Below are 14315 nucleotides of genomic sequence, written 5' to 3'. Positions count from 1 at the left end.
CAGGGTAGGCCTGCTTCCATGACTCCTAGGGCTTGGCCCCAGCTCCCTGCTAGGGGAGGAAGAAATGAGGGGGGGAAGGCAGGGCGGGGGGCCTGGGACCGTACCTTGAGCAGGAGGAAGGGCGTGATGATGTTGTAGGCCATGTGGAAGTAGTCCCCCACGCTGGGCTTGTTGAGCGGAAACCATTCGAGAGGGAACACCAGCTGGGGGAGCAAGGGGAGACTGGTGTTCACACAGGCAGAGCCCCACTGGCCCTCGGGGAGTCAGCCTCCACCTCCTCCACACACCCCTAACTCTTTCTGCGAAGAGAAACTGAGTCCCAGAGGAGGTAAATGGACTTGTTCCCGGGTACACAAGCAGATGCAAACCCAGGGCCTGACTCTGCGCCCCTCTCCCGGTGGGTACTAAATAAATGTCCCCAGGGACTGGTCTGGGAGCTGGAGGCTACTTTGGGACTTGGTGGTGCCTCAAACCTCCTGGGGACCCTGGGCTTGGTTTCCCCGCGTGCAACACGAGAGATGTGGCCCAGGGAGAACCATCTTAGGGGTCTGGCACTTTTCTGGCTGATGAAAAGATCTCTGGGCCACTAGGCCCCATGCTCTATGCACTGAGCAGATGGACTGCGGACAGACTGCTTCCAGATTAGGTCAGAAGTTTATGTTAGGAAACAAAGGAGAAAATACGTGAGTTCTACCAAGAAAAAGAAACTTCAGTTCTTTCTTCCCTCTGTTCCCTGAGACAGGAGGCAGGCTCCTCCGCCTGCCGTGCCCTGTGTCCTGCTGGTCTACCCCAGTGAGGCCTGGCCTTGTCAGGGTCCGTGAAAACCCCTGGGCGAGGTCGAAACATGGCACGACCCCCCAGATTGTCCTTCCAGCATCTGTCGATTGAGAATAAAGGCAGTGACCACAAATGTCAATCAAAAACTTAAATGTTTTATCTCTTTTAATTCAGCAGTGTCATGCTGGTTAAAACTAACCTGCACATATAAAACCCCAGGAGACAGGTCTCTCTGTTCCTCTCTTTCTCTCTCATTCAGTGTGCATCTCTAGATCTTCATTTATATCAAGATGTACATGCTGGATATATGTACCACGTCTTCTTTATCCATTTATTTCTTTAGTCATTTATTGATGGATACTTGGGCTGCTTCCATACTTTGGCTGCTGAAAATAATGCTGCCATGCACAGGGGGTGCATGTATCTCTTTGAATTGGTGTTTTCATTTTCTTTGGGTAAATACCCAGTAAGGGAATTATTGGGTCATATGGTAGTTTCTATTTTTAATTTTTTGAGGAACCTCCATACCGGTTTCCACAGTGGCTGCACCAATTTGCCTTCCCACCAACACCGCACGAGGGTTAGGTTTTCACCACCAACACATTACTCAGCCATAAAAAGAATCTTCCCATTTGCAACACGGATGGACCTAGAGGGTATTATGCTAAGTGAAATAAGCCAGAGAAAGATAAATGCCATATGGTTTCACTTATATGTGAAATCTAAAAAACAAACGAACCAACAAACACGGAAACAGAATCATAAACACAGAGAACAAACAGGTGACTGCCAGAGGGGAGGATGTTAAGGGATGAGCAAACTAGGTGGAGGGGATTAGGAGGTACAGACTTCCAGTTATGGAGTGAATAAGTCGTGGGGATGAAAAGTACAGCATAAGGAGTATAGTCAATAATACTGTAACAATGTGGTATCGTGACTACCTTCAGAGTGGTGAGCATGGCATAACATATAGAATTGTCAAATCACTATGTTGTACACCTTAAACTAACGTAAAATTGTACTTCAACTATACTTCAGTTTCTTATTCTTTTAATATTTTATTTTTTAGAGGTGAGGAGGGGCAGAGAACAAGAGGGAGACAGAGGACTCAAAGCCAGCTCTGCACTAAGAGTGAAGAGCCCAGTGTGGGCTCATGGACCGTGAGATTGTGACCGGAGCCAAAGTGAGACGCTTAACTGACTGAGCCACTCAGGCACCCCTATACTTCAGTTTCTTAAAAAAAGATCCATAGCATGGCTGAAATACTCTGTGATAGCAAAACAGCAGAATTGGGCCGACTCTTCAACTAAATAGGATGAGCTGAATACATTATAACATCTTTACTATGGCAGGTGAAGTAGTGAAGTAGCCGTTATCAGAAATGATACCTTGTGGGGCGCCTGGGTGGCTTAGTCGGTTAAGCGTCCGACTTTCGCTTGGGTCATGATCTCGCGGTTTGTGGGTTCGAGCCCCGGATCGGGCTCTGTGCTGACTGCCAGATCAGAGCCTGGAGCCTGTTTCAGTCTGTGACTCCCTCTCTCTCTGACCCTCCCCTGCTCACGCTGTCTCTCTCTCTCTCTCTCCTAGAAATAAATAAAACATTAAAAAAAAAAAAAGAAATGATACCTTGTATGTGCTGACACAGCCATGATAGATTCTAAGGTAAAGCAAGCAAGCTGTAGAACAAGGCATAAAGTAAAATCTCATTTGGGTTAGAGAGGGGGAAAAAGAGCATATATACATTTGCATGAGCAAAGAAAGGAGTAGGTGGCTGTGTCCCAAACCATCAGGGGTGGGATTGGAAAGGGAGAATCCAGCACTTCTTCATATGCCTGGGTAGTAGTCGACTTGTTACAACTACTACATACTACTTTTATAACTTGTATGAGTTTGTTTTTTGTTAGCAGAAATTTGGGACTGTCATACCTACATTTCAAAAGCTCCAGCATATATACGAGCTTTTCAAATATCTACTCTCCTAACAAGCCCACTTAGGTTGCCGGGCAGGCTGGGGAAGTGGTTTGCCCTGCGGGAGACCCTCATGGCCTGTTGTGGCCAAGTCCTAATGAGCGAGGAGAGCCATGAGCCTGTTCCTGGCCTCTTTCCCCCTCCCCCAAATCGGCCCCCGATATGTGGGGCCTTCTTTCCGGAAGGGGGATCAGAGCAGCCAGGCCAGCCATCCTTCTTACAAATGAGACCATCAAAGCCCAAAAGACAATGACTTGCCTAAGGTCACCCACAAACCTGATCAGGAACCCTGACTCAGTCTCTTTTCTTTCTCCCACACTTCAAAAACCACATGTAAGCCCTACAGTGAGTCTGCCCAAAGGAGAGACAGCCTCCACCACCAACCCGCTCCAAAAGTGCTGCCAGAATAGCTTTTCTTACTCCCATTCAGGTCTCTGATCCCATGTGTATGAGATGTTAAGACTGTCACTGACTTGCGTATCACTTCTACACCAGCACGCTCCTTCAAAGTCCCAGGTGGCTCTCAAGTATCCACGATTCCTATTCAATGGCCAGATAACGTTCTCTGCCGGATACAGAGAGTTGATTTACCCGGTCCCTATGCTGGACACTAAAGTCACGTCCAAGGTAAGCAACACTGCAGGGAACACCTTGGGGTAGAGAGGCTGTTGGCTTCTTGCGGATTGCATCTTCAGGGCAGATTCTTGGGAGGGGTCTTACTGGGTCAGGAGGGAAGAGCACATTAGGGTCCTGGATATTCACAAGACAGGAAGGGGGTGGGCCCTGGGGCCAGAGTGCCGGCACACAGATGCGGGCTCTTCTACCTGCTTCGCGGGTGGCCCTGAGCCAGTTGCTTGCTCTTTCTACCCTCAAGTCTTCCCATCTATGAAATCGAGATTAATGAGTGTTGAGGTGAGGATCAAATGAGTTTAAACACTTCGTGGGTTTAGAACAGAGTAAGCACTCAGTGTATGTTAACCACTATTTCTACCTTAATGTTATTATTATTATTAATTCAATAAAAGTGCAGATGCTAGGCACTATTCTAGGTGCCTAGTTATCATCTTGACAAACTGCTTTCCTAAAGGCCTTTGCTCTGGGGCACCTGGCTGGCTCAGGAAGGAGCATGTGACTCTTGATCGCCCGGTCATGGGTTCGAAGCCCATCATGGATGTAGAGAGGACTGAAAACATAAATAAATAAAACTCAAAAGGGCTTTGCTGATCTGCATTATCACTGGCATATGCAAGGTGTCAGTTTCAGCAACGGATATTGTTATTCTTACCACCTATAGGCAAAAACTAACAACTTGATGCAAGGTGGCACATCACCCAATTTTTCATTCTGTTATCTGTCTGTCTGTTTGCTTATTACAAGCCAGAAGTTTCGGCACATGTCCAGTATTCATCTCTGTAGAGGCCACCATCGCACACGATGCACGAGGTAGCCCTGGAGGGAAAGGGATGGTTTGACAAGATAGCACTGAACATTACACCCGAGGCTCAGAGCCCTGCAAAATCAGCCTATACTCTTTATCTACAGAAAAATAATATGCCAAGGCTGTGGAGACGCTCTTTCTTTCCTGTACCCAGTTGTATGGCTTGGTGATTTGGTTAAGCCCGGGTATGGGATGGCGGGGTGGCGGAGGGGCAGGGTATCACTGTTTAGGGCCACCACTTCCCGTGTGAGAGTCAGGGCACAACACGACTTTTCAGGCCCCAGAACCCCACTCGCTGGCACAGTCATGAGCTAAAGGACATGAAAGCGTCCAGCCCTATTCCTGCGGTTGACTGATAGGGGCAGTAACTGGTCCAAGGTCACTCACTCGGCTATGTCATGCCACCCTTTGTCCTCACTGCTGGTAGGGGCTCTGTCCACAGCTTCACACTCACCATGGCAATGGGGCGGCCAAAGTCCAGAACCCAGTTCTGTAGTGTGAAGTAGAACCAGAGGTCGAGGTGGAAGGGGGCTGTGCTGGCAGCTTCATCAGCCTTGACGGAGCTGTGCCTGACGGAAGGAAGAAGACAGGAGGGGGTCAGCTCTTCTCTCCACCCATGGGAATCTTCCCCCTGAGATGAGCCACAGAGAGGTCTGGGGATTTGAGGGCAGGAGGGTTAATTTCTAGGAAAAGAGTCTTACTGGAAACATTGACTCTCAGGCCAAGGGGGATGTGTCCTGGGAATGGATTCCGCTTTCTTGGAAGCTTAGCTTCTCTGTGATTCAGGAAGGAAACTGCTAAACAGGTATTCTAACCATTGGGTATTCTCACCTATAGAATGATGGGGAAATCTAATGGGACAAAGGATGCAAATGTAGGAAAATATGAATCATGATGATGGATGGCAATAGCGAACCTTTATTGAACACTTACTATATTCCAGGCATTTCATAGCTGTTTGCATGCATCATCTCATTTAATGCTTTTCCTCTTCATGGAACCCATTGAGGTTGGAACATTACCCCCATTTTGCAAGTGGAAAAAACTGAGGTCTAAGATGTTAAGTAACTTGCCCAAAGTTACACAGCCAAATATTTGAGCCTAAATGATTAGGCCCCAGAGCTTGTATTTTTAATCTCTCTGCTATCATCATGTGTGCAGTGATTGGGCCACCAGATGGGCATGTGACCTGAGCTGGACCAATCACAGCCTTCTAGGGAGATCAGCCTCTTAGACCATAGATTCAGATCAACAGACTCTTTCCCTCCTTCTTGAACCAGGAGGAGGTAAGAATAGGGCTCCTGGTGTCCCTCTTCTCACTAATCCACAGTGAAAGCACCCATCAGGGACAAGCTGATGCAAGAGACATGGCAAGAAGTAGAATATCATCTGACAATGTATCTTTCGATGCCTGTCCCTCCTGTAAAGTCATTAGCCAACTGTTTTTCACAGATGAGCTGAAGTTCAAGGGCCAGTGCATATGCCACTTCTTCCAGGAAGGCTTCCTTAATGAAGTTTCTTCCCAAAGACCCACCAGCTCTACTACAGGGAGTGCCTCCTCACTGTCTAGCCATGACCTCACGGGCCTGGAGTTTTGCTCTTCTCTAGACCCCCAAGGTGGGTGACTTTTAAGGTTCACTTCAACTCACCCACTACTGCCATCAGAGTCCAAATCCTCCCTGACACTACTTGCACACCTCTGGTGACAAACAGCCTGCTACTTCTTAAGATGAGTGAGGTGTGAGTTTTACTTCTCTATTTGTGCCAAGAACAGGAGCTGGGTGAATGGCCCAATGTTACCCAGTGTTCTCGGCTCAGTTCCTGGCTGATGCTTAGTGACTCCTGGTTGATTTTAAATAATCTTGATTACCAGTGACTCATTGTTTTTACTGGCAGACATTAGCTTAGAGATGTCCTGAGGGTTTTCCTCTTCCCAGTGCTACTATGGCTTCCATAACTTTCTGGGATCCTTTTCAGGCAATTCTAAGAATGGTCCACAGTGGGCTGGTAGAGTAACCCGGAGGCAGAGGGACAGCCTCCTGGGAGATCTCATCAACCTCTAGTGGCAGGCAAGACTGGTGCGGTGGGCCTTTCTTGGGTCAACTAAGCCTTCCCGTCTCTTCTACTGAGACCCACTGAGACTATTCTGAGTGCCCCACCATTTCCTGAGTGCTGAGCTGGGTTGTGTTAGGAGCTTCACCTGCACCACCTCACTGAATCCTCACAGCAGCACCAGGAGGTCATTCCCCTCTTGTGTTATAGGTGAGGATACTGAGGCCTACAGGGCTTAAGCGCTTGGCCACGATCACCCGTGTTGTATGGGGCTACAGCAACTATTCCTTTTGTCAGCCTATTTCCCACTCCATGCTTCTTCTAATAGGAGATGGGGTTTCCTTGGTCACAGGGAGGGCCAATGACTGAAGGCACCCTGGTGGGACATTTCTAATTAGAGCTGGTGGAAACAGTCCCTTCCCTTCTGGCACCGGGATGCTAAGGATGCAAGTCCAGGGCTGCGTGTGGCTAAGGGGCCAGCCTTAAAGGACAGCCAGGTGGGAATGAAGCAGAGAGGCACAGGGGAAAGAGGAGGGGAAAGGCCCTGAGAGTTCTAGGCAACCTGAAGCTAAAGGTTTGGCCCCATGAGCCAATATATTCCTTATTGCTAAGGGTGCTGCCGTTCATTCGGACTTTATGTCACTCGTAACCCAGGAGTCTTGAACAGTATAAATTCAAATCTGTGTCTATATGAATTCAAGATCTGTGCTCTAAATAGTTTGCTATTCTGTTTCTATTATAATAAACTATGTGACATATGAGGAGGTCAAGACAGAGAGGGCTCAGTAAGGCCTGGAACAGTGTGCCAAGCCTGCATGAAGGAAGAGAGCCAGGAAGCATGGACGGGTGGATTTAAGTAGGCAGAAAAGCAGCAGGAGAGTGGGATCAAAGGCCTGGAGGTGGAAGTGAGAAAGGGATTGTAGGGAGTTGACTGCTTGGCTTATTGGTGAAGAGGAAGAGAAGGGAGGGACTGGTGGTGTTTTAGACTGGGCAGCTATTCAGAAACTATCTGAGATGGGGGCGCCTGGGTGGCTTAGTCGGTTAAGCGTCCGACTTTCACTTAGGTCATGATCTCGCGGTTCGTGGGTTCGAGCCCCGCGTCGGGCTCTGTGCTGACTGCCAGCTCAGAGCCTGGAGCCTGTTTCAGTCTGTGACTCCCTCTCTCTCTGACCCTCCCCTGCTCACGCTGTCTCTCTCTCTGTCTCTCTCCTAGAAATAAATAAAACATTAAAAAAAAAAAAAAAAGAAACTATCTGAGATGGGTCTGAGATGAGGGACTGGCTTAGAGGTCCCACCTGCCCTTCCCCTTAGTGACTATCAGTCAAGGCCTCAAAAAGCAGATGGTGAGAAACTCCAGGCCTGAAGAACTTGATGGAAGAAAGAGGATAACAGCCTTCGGTGTTTTATTCTGGAAACTTCCAGACTGTGCGAAGAGTAGGATGTTTGGTACAGAGAAGAAAGGTATTTGGAAAGCCCAGGGAAGCACTTAAGTATGGGTCTTTATAAGTTGCGGATACCTAGCACATACTAGGGGCTCAGTAATTATTTCCTCCTCTACCCAAGGGGGTACCTCAGTTAACGGAAATCCCTATCATTAGTCCAGCCTGGCTTAGTGGGGCAGGAAAAACAAAGGGCAGATATAGGGCACTCAACTTGGGAATCAAGATTGGTCAGCATCTGATGGTTTTCTTCCGTTGGGACTCTGCCCACAGGAGGCAGATCACGGAGAGTGAAAGCATCCTCTCCCCCAGTCCTTGTCCTGGGGATGAGCAACCCCAAGCCTGTCCCAAGTTCCTGACTCCACGGACTTCACAAACTGAGCCCCTGGCCTGTGCCAACTCTACATCTCAGTCATCAGAAGCTGCTGCTGAGAACACTGGTAAAAGCACAATGGCAAGTAACCCAAGACAAGGATGGCTTTTTCTCTCCTCCACAGCTTTACAAGTCTACCATATGGGGGAATTGATACCATGACAGTTGGGAAACACATAATATACAGTTGAAATATTCAGAGCAGTCACCATCTGCAGGACTGCCTGGCAGAAAAGGAAGGACTCAGCCATGGAGGAAACAAGCACGAACCCATACATGGGAACTATATAGAGGGATTGATTTACCATAAAGAATGGTAAAACACCCGACATGATAGAAAGTTCGAATAAAAAATGAAAAAATGAAAAAATGAAGGCAAGTAATAAGAGGGGGGAAAAAGGAAGGCAATTAGAAACTCCAGGAAAAACAAAAGCAATATAAGAAAGCATATGGTACTGGTAAACATTCCTTGGCTTTGTAGGGAATAATGATCACATGGCTAAACTAATAAAAACACTGTATACTGATTTTTCAGAGCTTAGAAGCCATTCACACACAAGACGTGAAGACAATAATAGCTGAAAAACAGCAGGTAAATACCATTAACCTTGAGAACATGAAAGTAAAACTACAGAGGAAAGGAGTTAGGGAAAGGGTAAGAAAAACTAAACATTAGGGTAGAGGACTAATATTCTCCTTTGAAAAAGGAAGCAAGAGATACTGCCTACAGTTGCCCAAAAAAGAAATAACGGTGTATGCATGTTCCCTAAGGCTACAAAGGTAACAAAGAGAAAAACTAAGAGTAGTTTAAAAACTAAGAAAAGATGAAAAGAACCATCTTGCGAATATGGGAAAGTGTAAGTGAGCCAAATCATAACAGGAAGTCGGGAAACATTATCTTAGAAGCTACAATTTATAAACCAAGAAGTAGCAGTTTTAAGAATATAGACTTTAGAGGGGTGCCTGGGTGGCTCAGTTGGTTAAGCATTCGACTTTGGCTCAAATCACGATCTCGCTGTTTGTAAGTTCGAGCCCTGCATCGGGCTCTGTGCTGACAGTGAGGACCCTCGAGCCTGCTTCGGATTCTGTGTTTCTCTCTCTCTCTCTGTCCCTCCCTCACTCATGCTCTCTCTCAAAAAGAAATAAAACATTAAAAAAAAAAAAAGAATATAGACTTTGGAGAACACCTGGGTTCATATCCCAGCTTTGCCATTAAATAGATTTTGAGCAAGTTACTCAACCTCTCTTAGGCTTCAATGTTCTCATCTATAAAACGAGTGATAATAGTAGATCCTATCTTGAGAGTTGCGGTTGAATTCTTACATGCAAAACTTTAGAGCAGGACCTGGTCTGTGGAAAGTGTTACACAGTATTTGTTAATATCATTTAAAAATATGAATTTAGGGGCCCCTGGGTGGCTCAGTCAGTTAAGTGTCCTATTTCAGCTCAGGTCATGATCTCACGGTCAGTGAGTTCGAGCCCCGCGTTGGGCTCTGTGCTGACAGCTCAGAGCCTGGAGCCTGCCTCGGATTCTGTGTCTCCCTCTCTCTCTGCTCCTCCCCTGCTCACTCTCTGTCTCTCAAAAATGAATAAATGTTAAAAAAAACTTTTCTTTAATAAATAAAATAAAAAATATGAATTTAATTCTAGTAGAAAGAGCTAAAAGAAGTTTGTCTCTGGTTGAAGGGAAGGTGGGACAGAGAACCACTGATTTTTACCCCTAAGTCTTCCTGTGCTATTTAGCGAGGTTGACTGCAATACAAAAACTGTCAACAGAGCAGGTGGAAGCTGGAACGGGCTACCTTGAAAGGTAGTGAACACCGTGTCATTAGAGGTGTGTAAGCAAAGCACGGATGCAGCAGAGAAAATCCAAGCATCTTAGGAAATGGACAGGATGATTGTACCTACCGTCCTAAACAACTATGATACTGAAAATGGTCCTAGAGGTACCCTAGGAGGGTGGCAGCGATACCCTGGAAGTGAGTCAGCCTTCATGCCATCCGCAGGGAGCGCCCTGGCTGGTAGTGAGCTCCTCGGGAATAAAGAGGAACAGTACCACCCAGCAGCCAAAGTGGAATGGTAGGAGCAGAAGCCCTAGGTTTAGACCCTGGTTCTTGCCACAAATAACAGTCTGATACTCGCACATTGTTCTACCTGGACTTCCACAGTTCAGGGTGGTCAAAGACCCCCGACTTGGAAGGGGATCCAGAACAGAGACGACCCTCAGTAGCAGGAGAAAGAGCTGCCCTCAGCCAAGTCTCTCAGATTTCTCCCCTCATCCCAAATCATACCACAAACTTCCTAAAATTGACTTCTGAGCACACTACTGCTCAAACACTTTCCATGGCTCCCCTGTGCTTACAGAATAAAGGCTGCATTCTTAACCTGCCACTTAGGGCAGGAAGTAGGGTGAGGCAAGTGAGGGCCCCCGGGGCCCAACATTTAAGCAGGCACAGAGTTGCGGGAGAGTGAACATCTCCTTAAGTTTCCTTCAATCGTGCAGTCTAGGCTTTCACTCTAGTCCCACCTTGCTGCCGGGGAAGGTCCTTCCCAACCAGTCCACATCTCTTGCCACTCTACACCAGAAAGCTCCGGCACCACTGCCCACCTGACTTGCCTCAAGCTTTCCTCCCTGAGTCACCTACTGAGTACTCTGACACCCAGCTCAAGTGCCACTGCCTCCACGACGCTCTCCGAGATGGCCTCTCAGCCCCTTCCGGACCGTGAGCCCCTCCTGGCCTCACCTGACCCCCCCCCCCCCCCCCCCCCCCCCCCCCCCCCCCCCCCCCCCCAGTGCCTGCCACAGCACCGGGCACAGCAGACATGCTTAATAAAGGCCTGCCCCACGCAAGGCGTGCTTCTGGCTTGTCGACAGAATGAAGGCAGAATGGAGGGAAAGACTAAATAGTGTTTCCGTGCCTCTTCCTCTGCCCCTCCTGGTCTCAACTACATAAACCAGTAACGTCTTCCCTTTGGAGAGAGAAAGAAACGGCAAAAGAGTGAGAAAAGCCCTTCCTCCTTCCTTCTCCGGAGGGGAGCTTCCACATTTCCTGGTCGCTGGCATTTCCATTCTCGCGGTTTGGGGATAAAGGAGTGAGCTTCCCGATTAATACTAGAATCCAAGTCCTATTAAGCTTGGAGGGACCCCGAGAACTTTGAGGTGGGGCCCGGGGAGGGCAGGTGAGCTGGGGACAAAGTGAGCGGAGGTATCCTGTGGCCCGCTGTCCCCCACGTCAAGTTTCCTGGACCCCTCGAGAGCTCTCCCCAGAGGAGCGACGGTTCGGGCCGGCCCGGGCCCGGAGCGCCCCCAGGAAGAGAAAGGGAAGTGGAGACCGGGCCCAGGCGCCACGGCCAGGGCGCAGCGAGGGCGGCCCCAGCCCGCCCTGGGCTCCTCCAGCGGGGACCCGGCCCGCGGGGCCCCTCTCCCAGCGCCAGCGCGCGCCCACCTGGCCTGCGCGCCCGCGCCGCCCGCCGCTCCCGGATGCTGCCGCCTCCGCGCCGCTGCCTCCATGGCTGCCCCGCCGGCGGCGGGCGCTCCGGCCCCGCTTTCCAAGTTGGGGGAGCGCTCCGCTGGCCCGGCGGCGGCGACGGGGGACACTGGGCACCGGGCTGGCCGGGCCGGGCCGGCGGGAGAGCGCGCAGCCCTGGGGGCGCGAGCAGGGGGTGGGGACCGGGGGCGGGGCCGGCGCAGGCCGGGAGGAAGGGGAGGGACGCGGGGAGGGCCGGACGGAGCCGGGGAGGCGGGGCGCGCCCGGCCCGGGCCTGGAGCGCCGGGACCTAGGTGGCGTCCCCGGAGGAGAGCCGGGTGGAGTGCGGGCCTGCGCGCGCAGCGCGTGTGGCCCCGTGGGGGCTGGGTGTTGCTGGGGTCGCCGGCGAGGTCCGGGAGGGAAGCTTTGCCTAGGCTGGCTGAGGCCCGGATACTGGTCTGGGTCGGCTGGGGACCCGGGGAAAGACTCCCTGATCCAGATACACCCCGGAGGAGGAGGCGAGGCGGGACTTCCCTGGTCCCTGGGGACAGGGACCGCGGGGGGCGGAGGGATGTCCTACCCAAATACGCTACGCGCCCATCATTTTCAGATGGAAGATGTCGCTCTAAAATGTCACTTCTGCGGTCCGTGACGCTAGGAATTAAACAATGGGCGGGATAAGAGGGTAATACGGAGAGGAGTAGCTAATTCTTTCCAAATTGGGGTGGGGTCGGGTGAGTTGGTGCAGATTCCAATTCTGGATTTGTCACTCTCTTAGGCTCTGTGGCTTTGGAAAAGCCGCTTGCCTTCTCTCCCACTTAAACGTGTATTTTAACTCCCTGCCGCGAGCAGTGCACTGTTCGGGCAGGAGTGTCTAGTAAGGTTTACATTTGGTGGCGGGAAGGGGACATTGGTAAATGGGGCGATGGGGAAAGTACTCAGTGTTGTGCACGTAGAGGCTTGGAGAGGTGCGGTCAGACCAGGCATCTGGTGACTTCGGACTTCTGAGCTGACAGTGAAGTCTGAGCAGGAGTCGGGGGGAACACGGCAAGTGGTTAAGTATTGGAGGCAGAGGGATCCGCCAGCCAGGAGGCTCAGCATCCGTTAAGAAGCTGGTGTTTGGATAAACAGAAAGAAGTTCAGCGAAAGCAGCTGCGTGCACGATGGAAGAGCAAGAGGAGCTGGTCTGGAGAAGGGTGCAGATGAAGAGGGCCTTTATCCTGGGAAGGACAGGGTAGGAAGTGGCCCCATCATATGTGCATTTTAGTGTTAGGCATGTGGAGCACGTGGTGTACACGTGTTCTAGTGAGGGTCCTGCACAGCTAGGAGCCACCTTGGGGAGGAGAGATTTAACAACCTCAGTTGTATGGAAGGTATCATGGGTGTGACTTGGATGTCAGGGGTGAGAAGAGACTCTGGCCAGGTTCTGCAGCTGGATGGATGGTGGAAGCACCCTCTGGGAAATGGGTTGGAGCAGGTTTAGGGTTAAGTGAGAATTCTTCCTTGGACATATGCTTTGATGTGGGTCGGGAAGGGTTAGTTCCCAGGCCAGACCTGGGAACAGGGTAGACTGACTTGTAAGTCAGGGGAATATAGATGACAATCAGGACCTAAGAGGCTGCCTGGGGAGACAGTGTCCCTATGAGAAGAAAGAACAAAGGGCAGAGCCTGAGAACAATCTGCAAGCGATGGCCTGGGTTTCAACCTGGTAGTGTTCCTAACTTGCTATGACACTTGGGTGAATTCTTCAACCGCTCCCAGCCTCAGTTTCCTCATCTGCAACAGGGAGAATCCTGCTGCATCTGCTGCATCAGGGGTGTGATCATCAGATAAGGTAGTGCATATGGAGCACTTGGCCCCGAGCCTGGCACTGGTGGGCTTGTTCTTTTCCGTAGTCTGCCCCAGGACCTCCTGTGTCCTGCGTGACCTGAGGGGTCCAAGCTATGCCTATTTCAGTCCCATTTTCCTTCTTTTCTGCTGGGAGACTTTTACTGAGTTTTTAATCCTTCTCGTTTTGCTCTGAGCCCATGTCCTATCTTGGCTGTGACTGGTACCTGCCCCGGGGTCATTTTCCATCAGCCCCATGCTGGGCTCCAGCAGCCACAGGCCACACCCCGGTGCCCACCGCAGGCCCAGTAAAGGGCAGGTTGGTTTTATAGCTTTTCTTCTCTCATTTGCTCCTCACCTGGAGCAAAGGTGGTGGTGTCCCTATTTTGCAGCAGAGAGAGCCAGTGTCCTGAGTGGAAGTAGCATCCCCAGGGTCAGCCAATGACGATGCTCAGACTGTATCCCAGATTTAATTTTGGTGAGTCTGATCTTCCTCTTACAGATTGATCTATGTATATGCCAGCTCTGACCCCAATCTCTTATTCTCTGCTGGCTTTGCAGGCCTGCAGGGCTTCAAAGGAAGGAGCATGAAGTGCCTATGATATAATATCAGTTTAATAACACCCAGGGTTGGGCTTCCAGCTATTAGAGGATGAGGCTGTAGGAAGCTTCTGTGGCCCATTTAATCCTCAATCCCTTAAATACCAACAAATCTACCTCCCGTGTGGAGCCGGCAGCTGCCCTGAGTGGAAGGGAGCCCAGGCTGATGGGGGCGGGGGGGTGGGGTGGAGGCAGGCCTTCCTGAATGAACATGATGACCCCCCCTCCCCAGCCTGCAGGGATTATCAGTCCTTCTCTTTCCTGTCCCACCAGGACTCTTTAAGAACATCATCTTCATGTGCTCTCAAATTGCATGGACATTTGGGGGATGGGGGCAGAGCAAAGTTGGCATCAACCCTTGGGCACTGAGTGGC

General features: G+C 50.3%; 1 protein-coding gene across 7 annotated transcripts in view; it reads right to left on the bottom strand.

Annotated features, from left to right (window-relative positions):
• The window catches only part of CLN6 (CLN6 transmembrane ER protein), a 47548-nt gene that overhangs the window by 4461 nt on the left and 28772 nt on the right, over positions 1-14315 (bottom strand). For 5 of the 7 annotated variants that reach the window (XM_039219292.1, XM_039219297.1, XM_039219268.1 and 2 more), the window contains exons 3-4: positions 4638-4752; positions 105-203 (exon numbers count right to left, since the gene is read on the bottom strand). In XM_039219292.1, coding sequence (XP_039075223.1) covers positions 105-203; positions 4638-4752 — 214 coding nt within the window. Of the gene's footprint in view, positions 1-104; positions 204-4637; positions 4753-11493; positions 11677-14315 lie in introns of those variants that run through there. The other 2 variants (XM_039219275.1, XM_039219308.1) reach the window with 2 other exon arrangements.

The sequence above is a fragment of the Hyaena hyaena genome, unplaced genomic scaffold (genome assembly GCF_003009895.1).
Source record: "Hyaena hyaena isolate Hyena2069 unplaced genomic scaffold, ASM300989v1 scaffold_15, whole genome shotgun sequence".
In the NCBI taxonomy this organism is placed as follows: Eukaryota; Metazoa; Chordata; class Mammalia; order Carnivora; family Hyaenidae; genus Hyaena; species Hyaena hyaena.
This window is presented reverse-complemented; position numbering and strand designations above follow the sequence as displayed.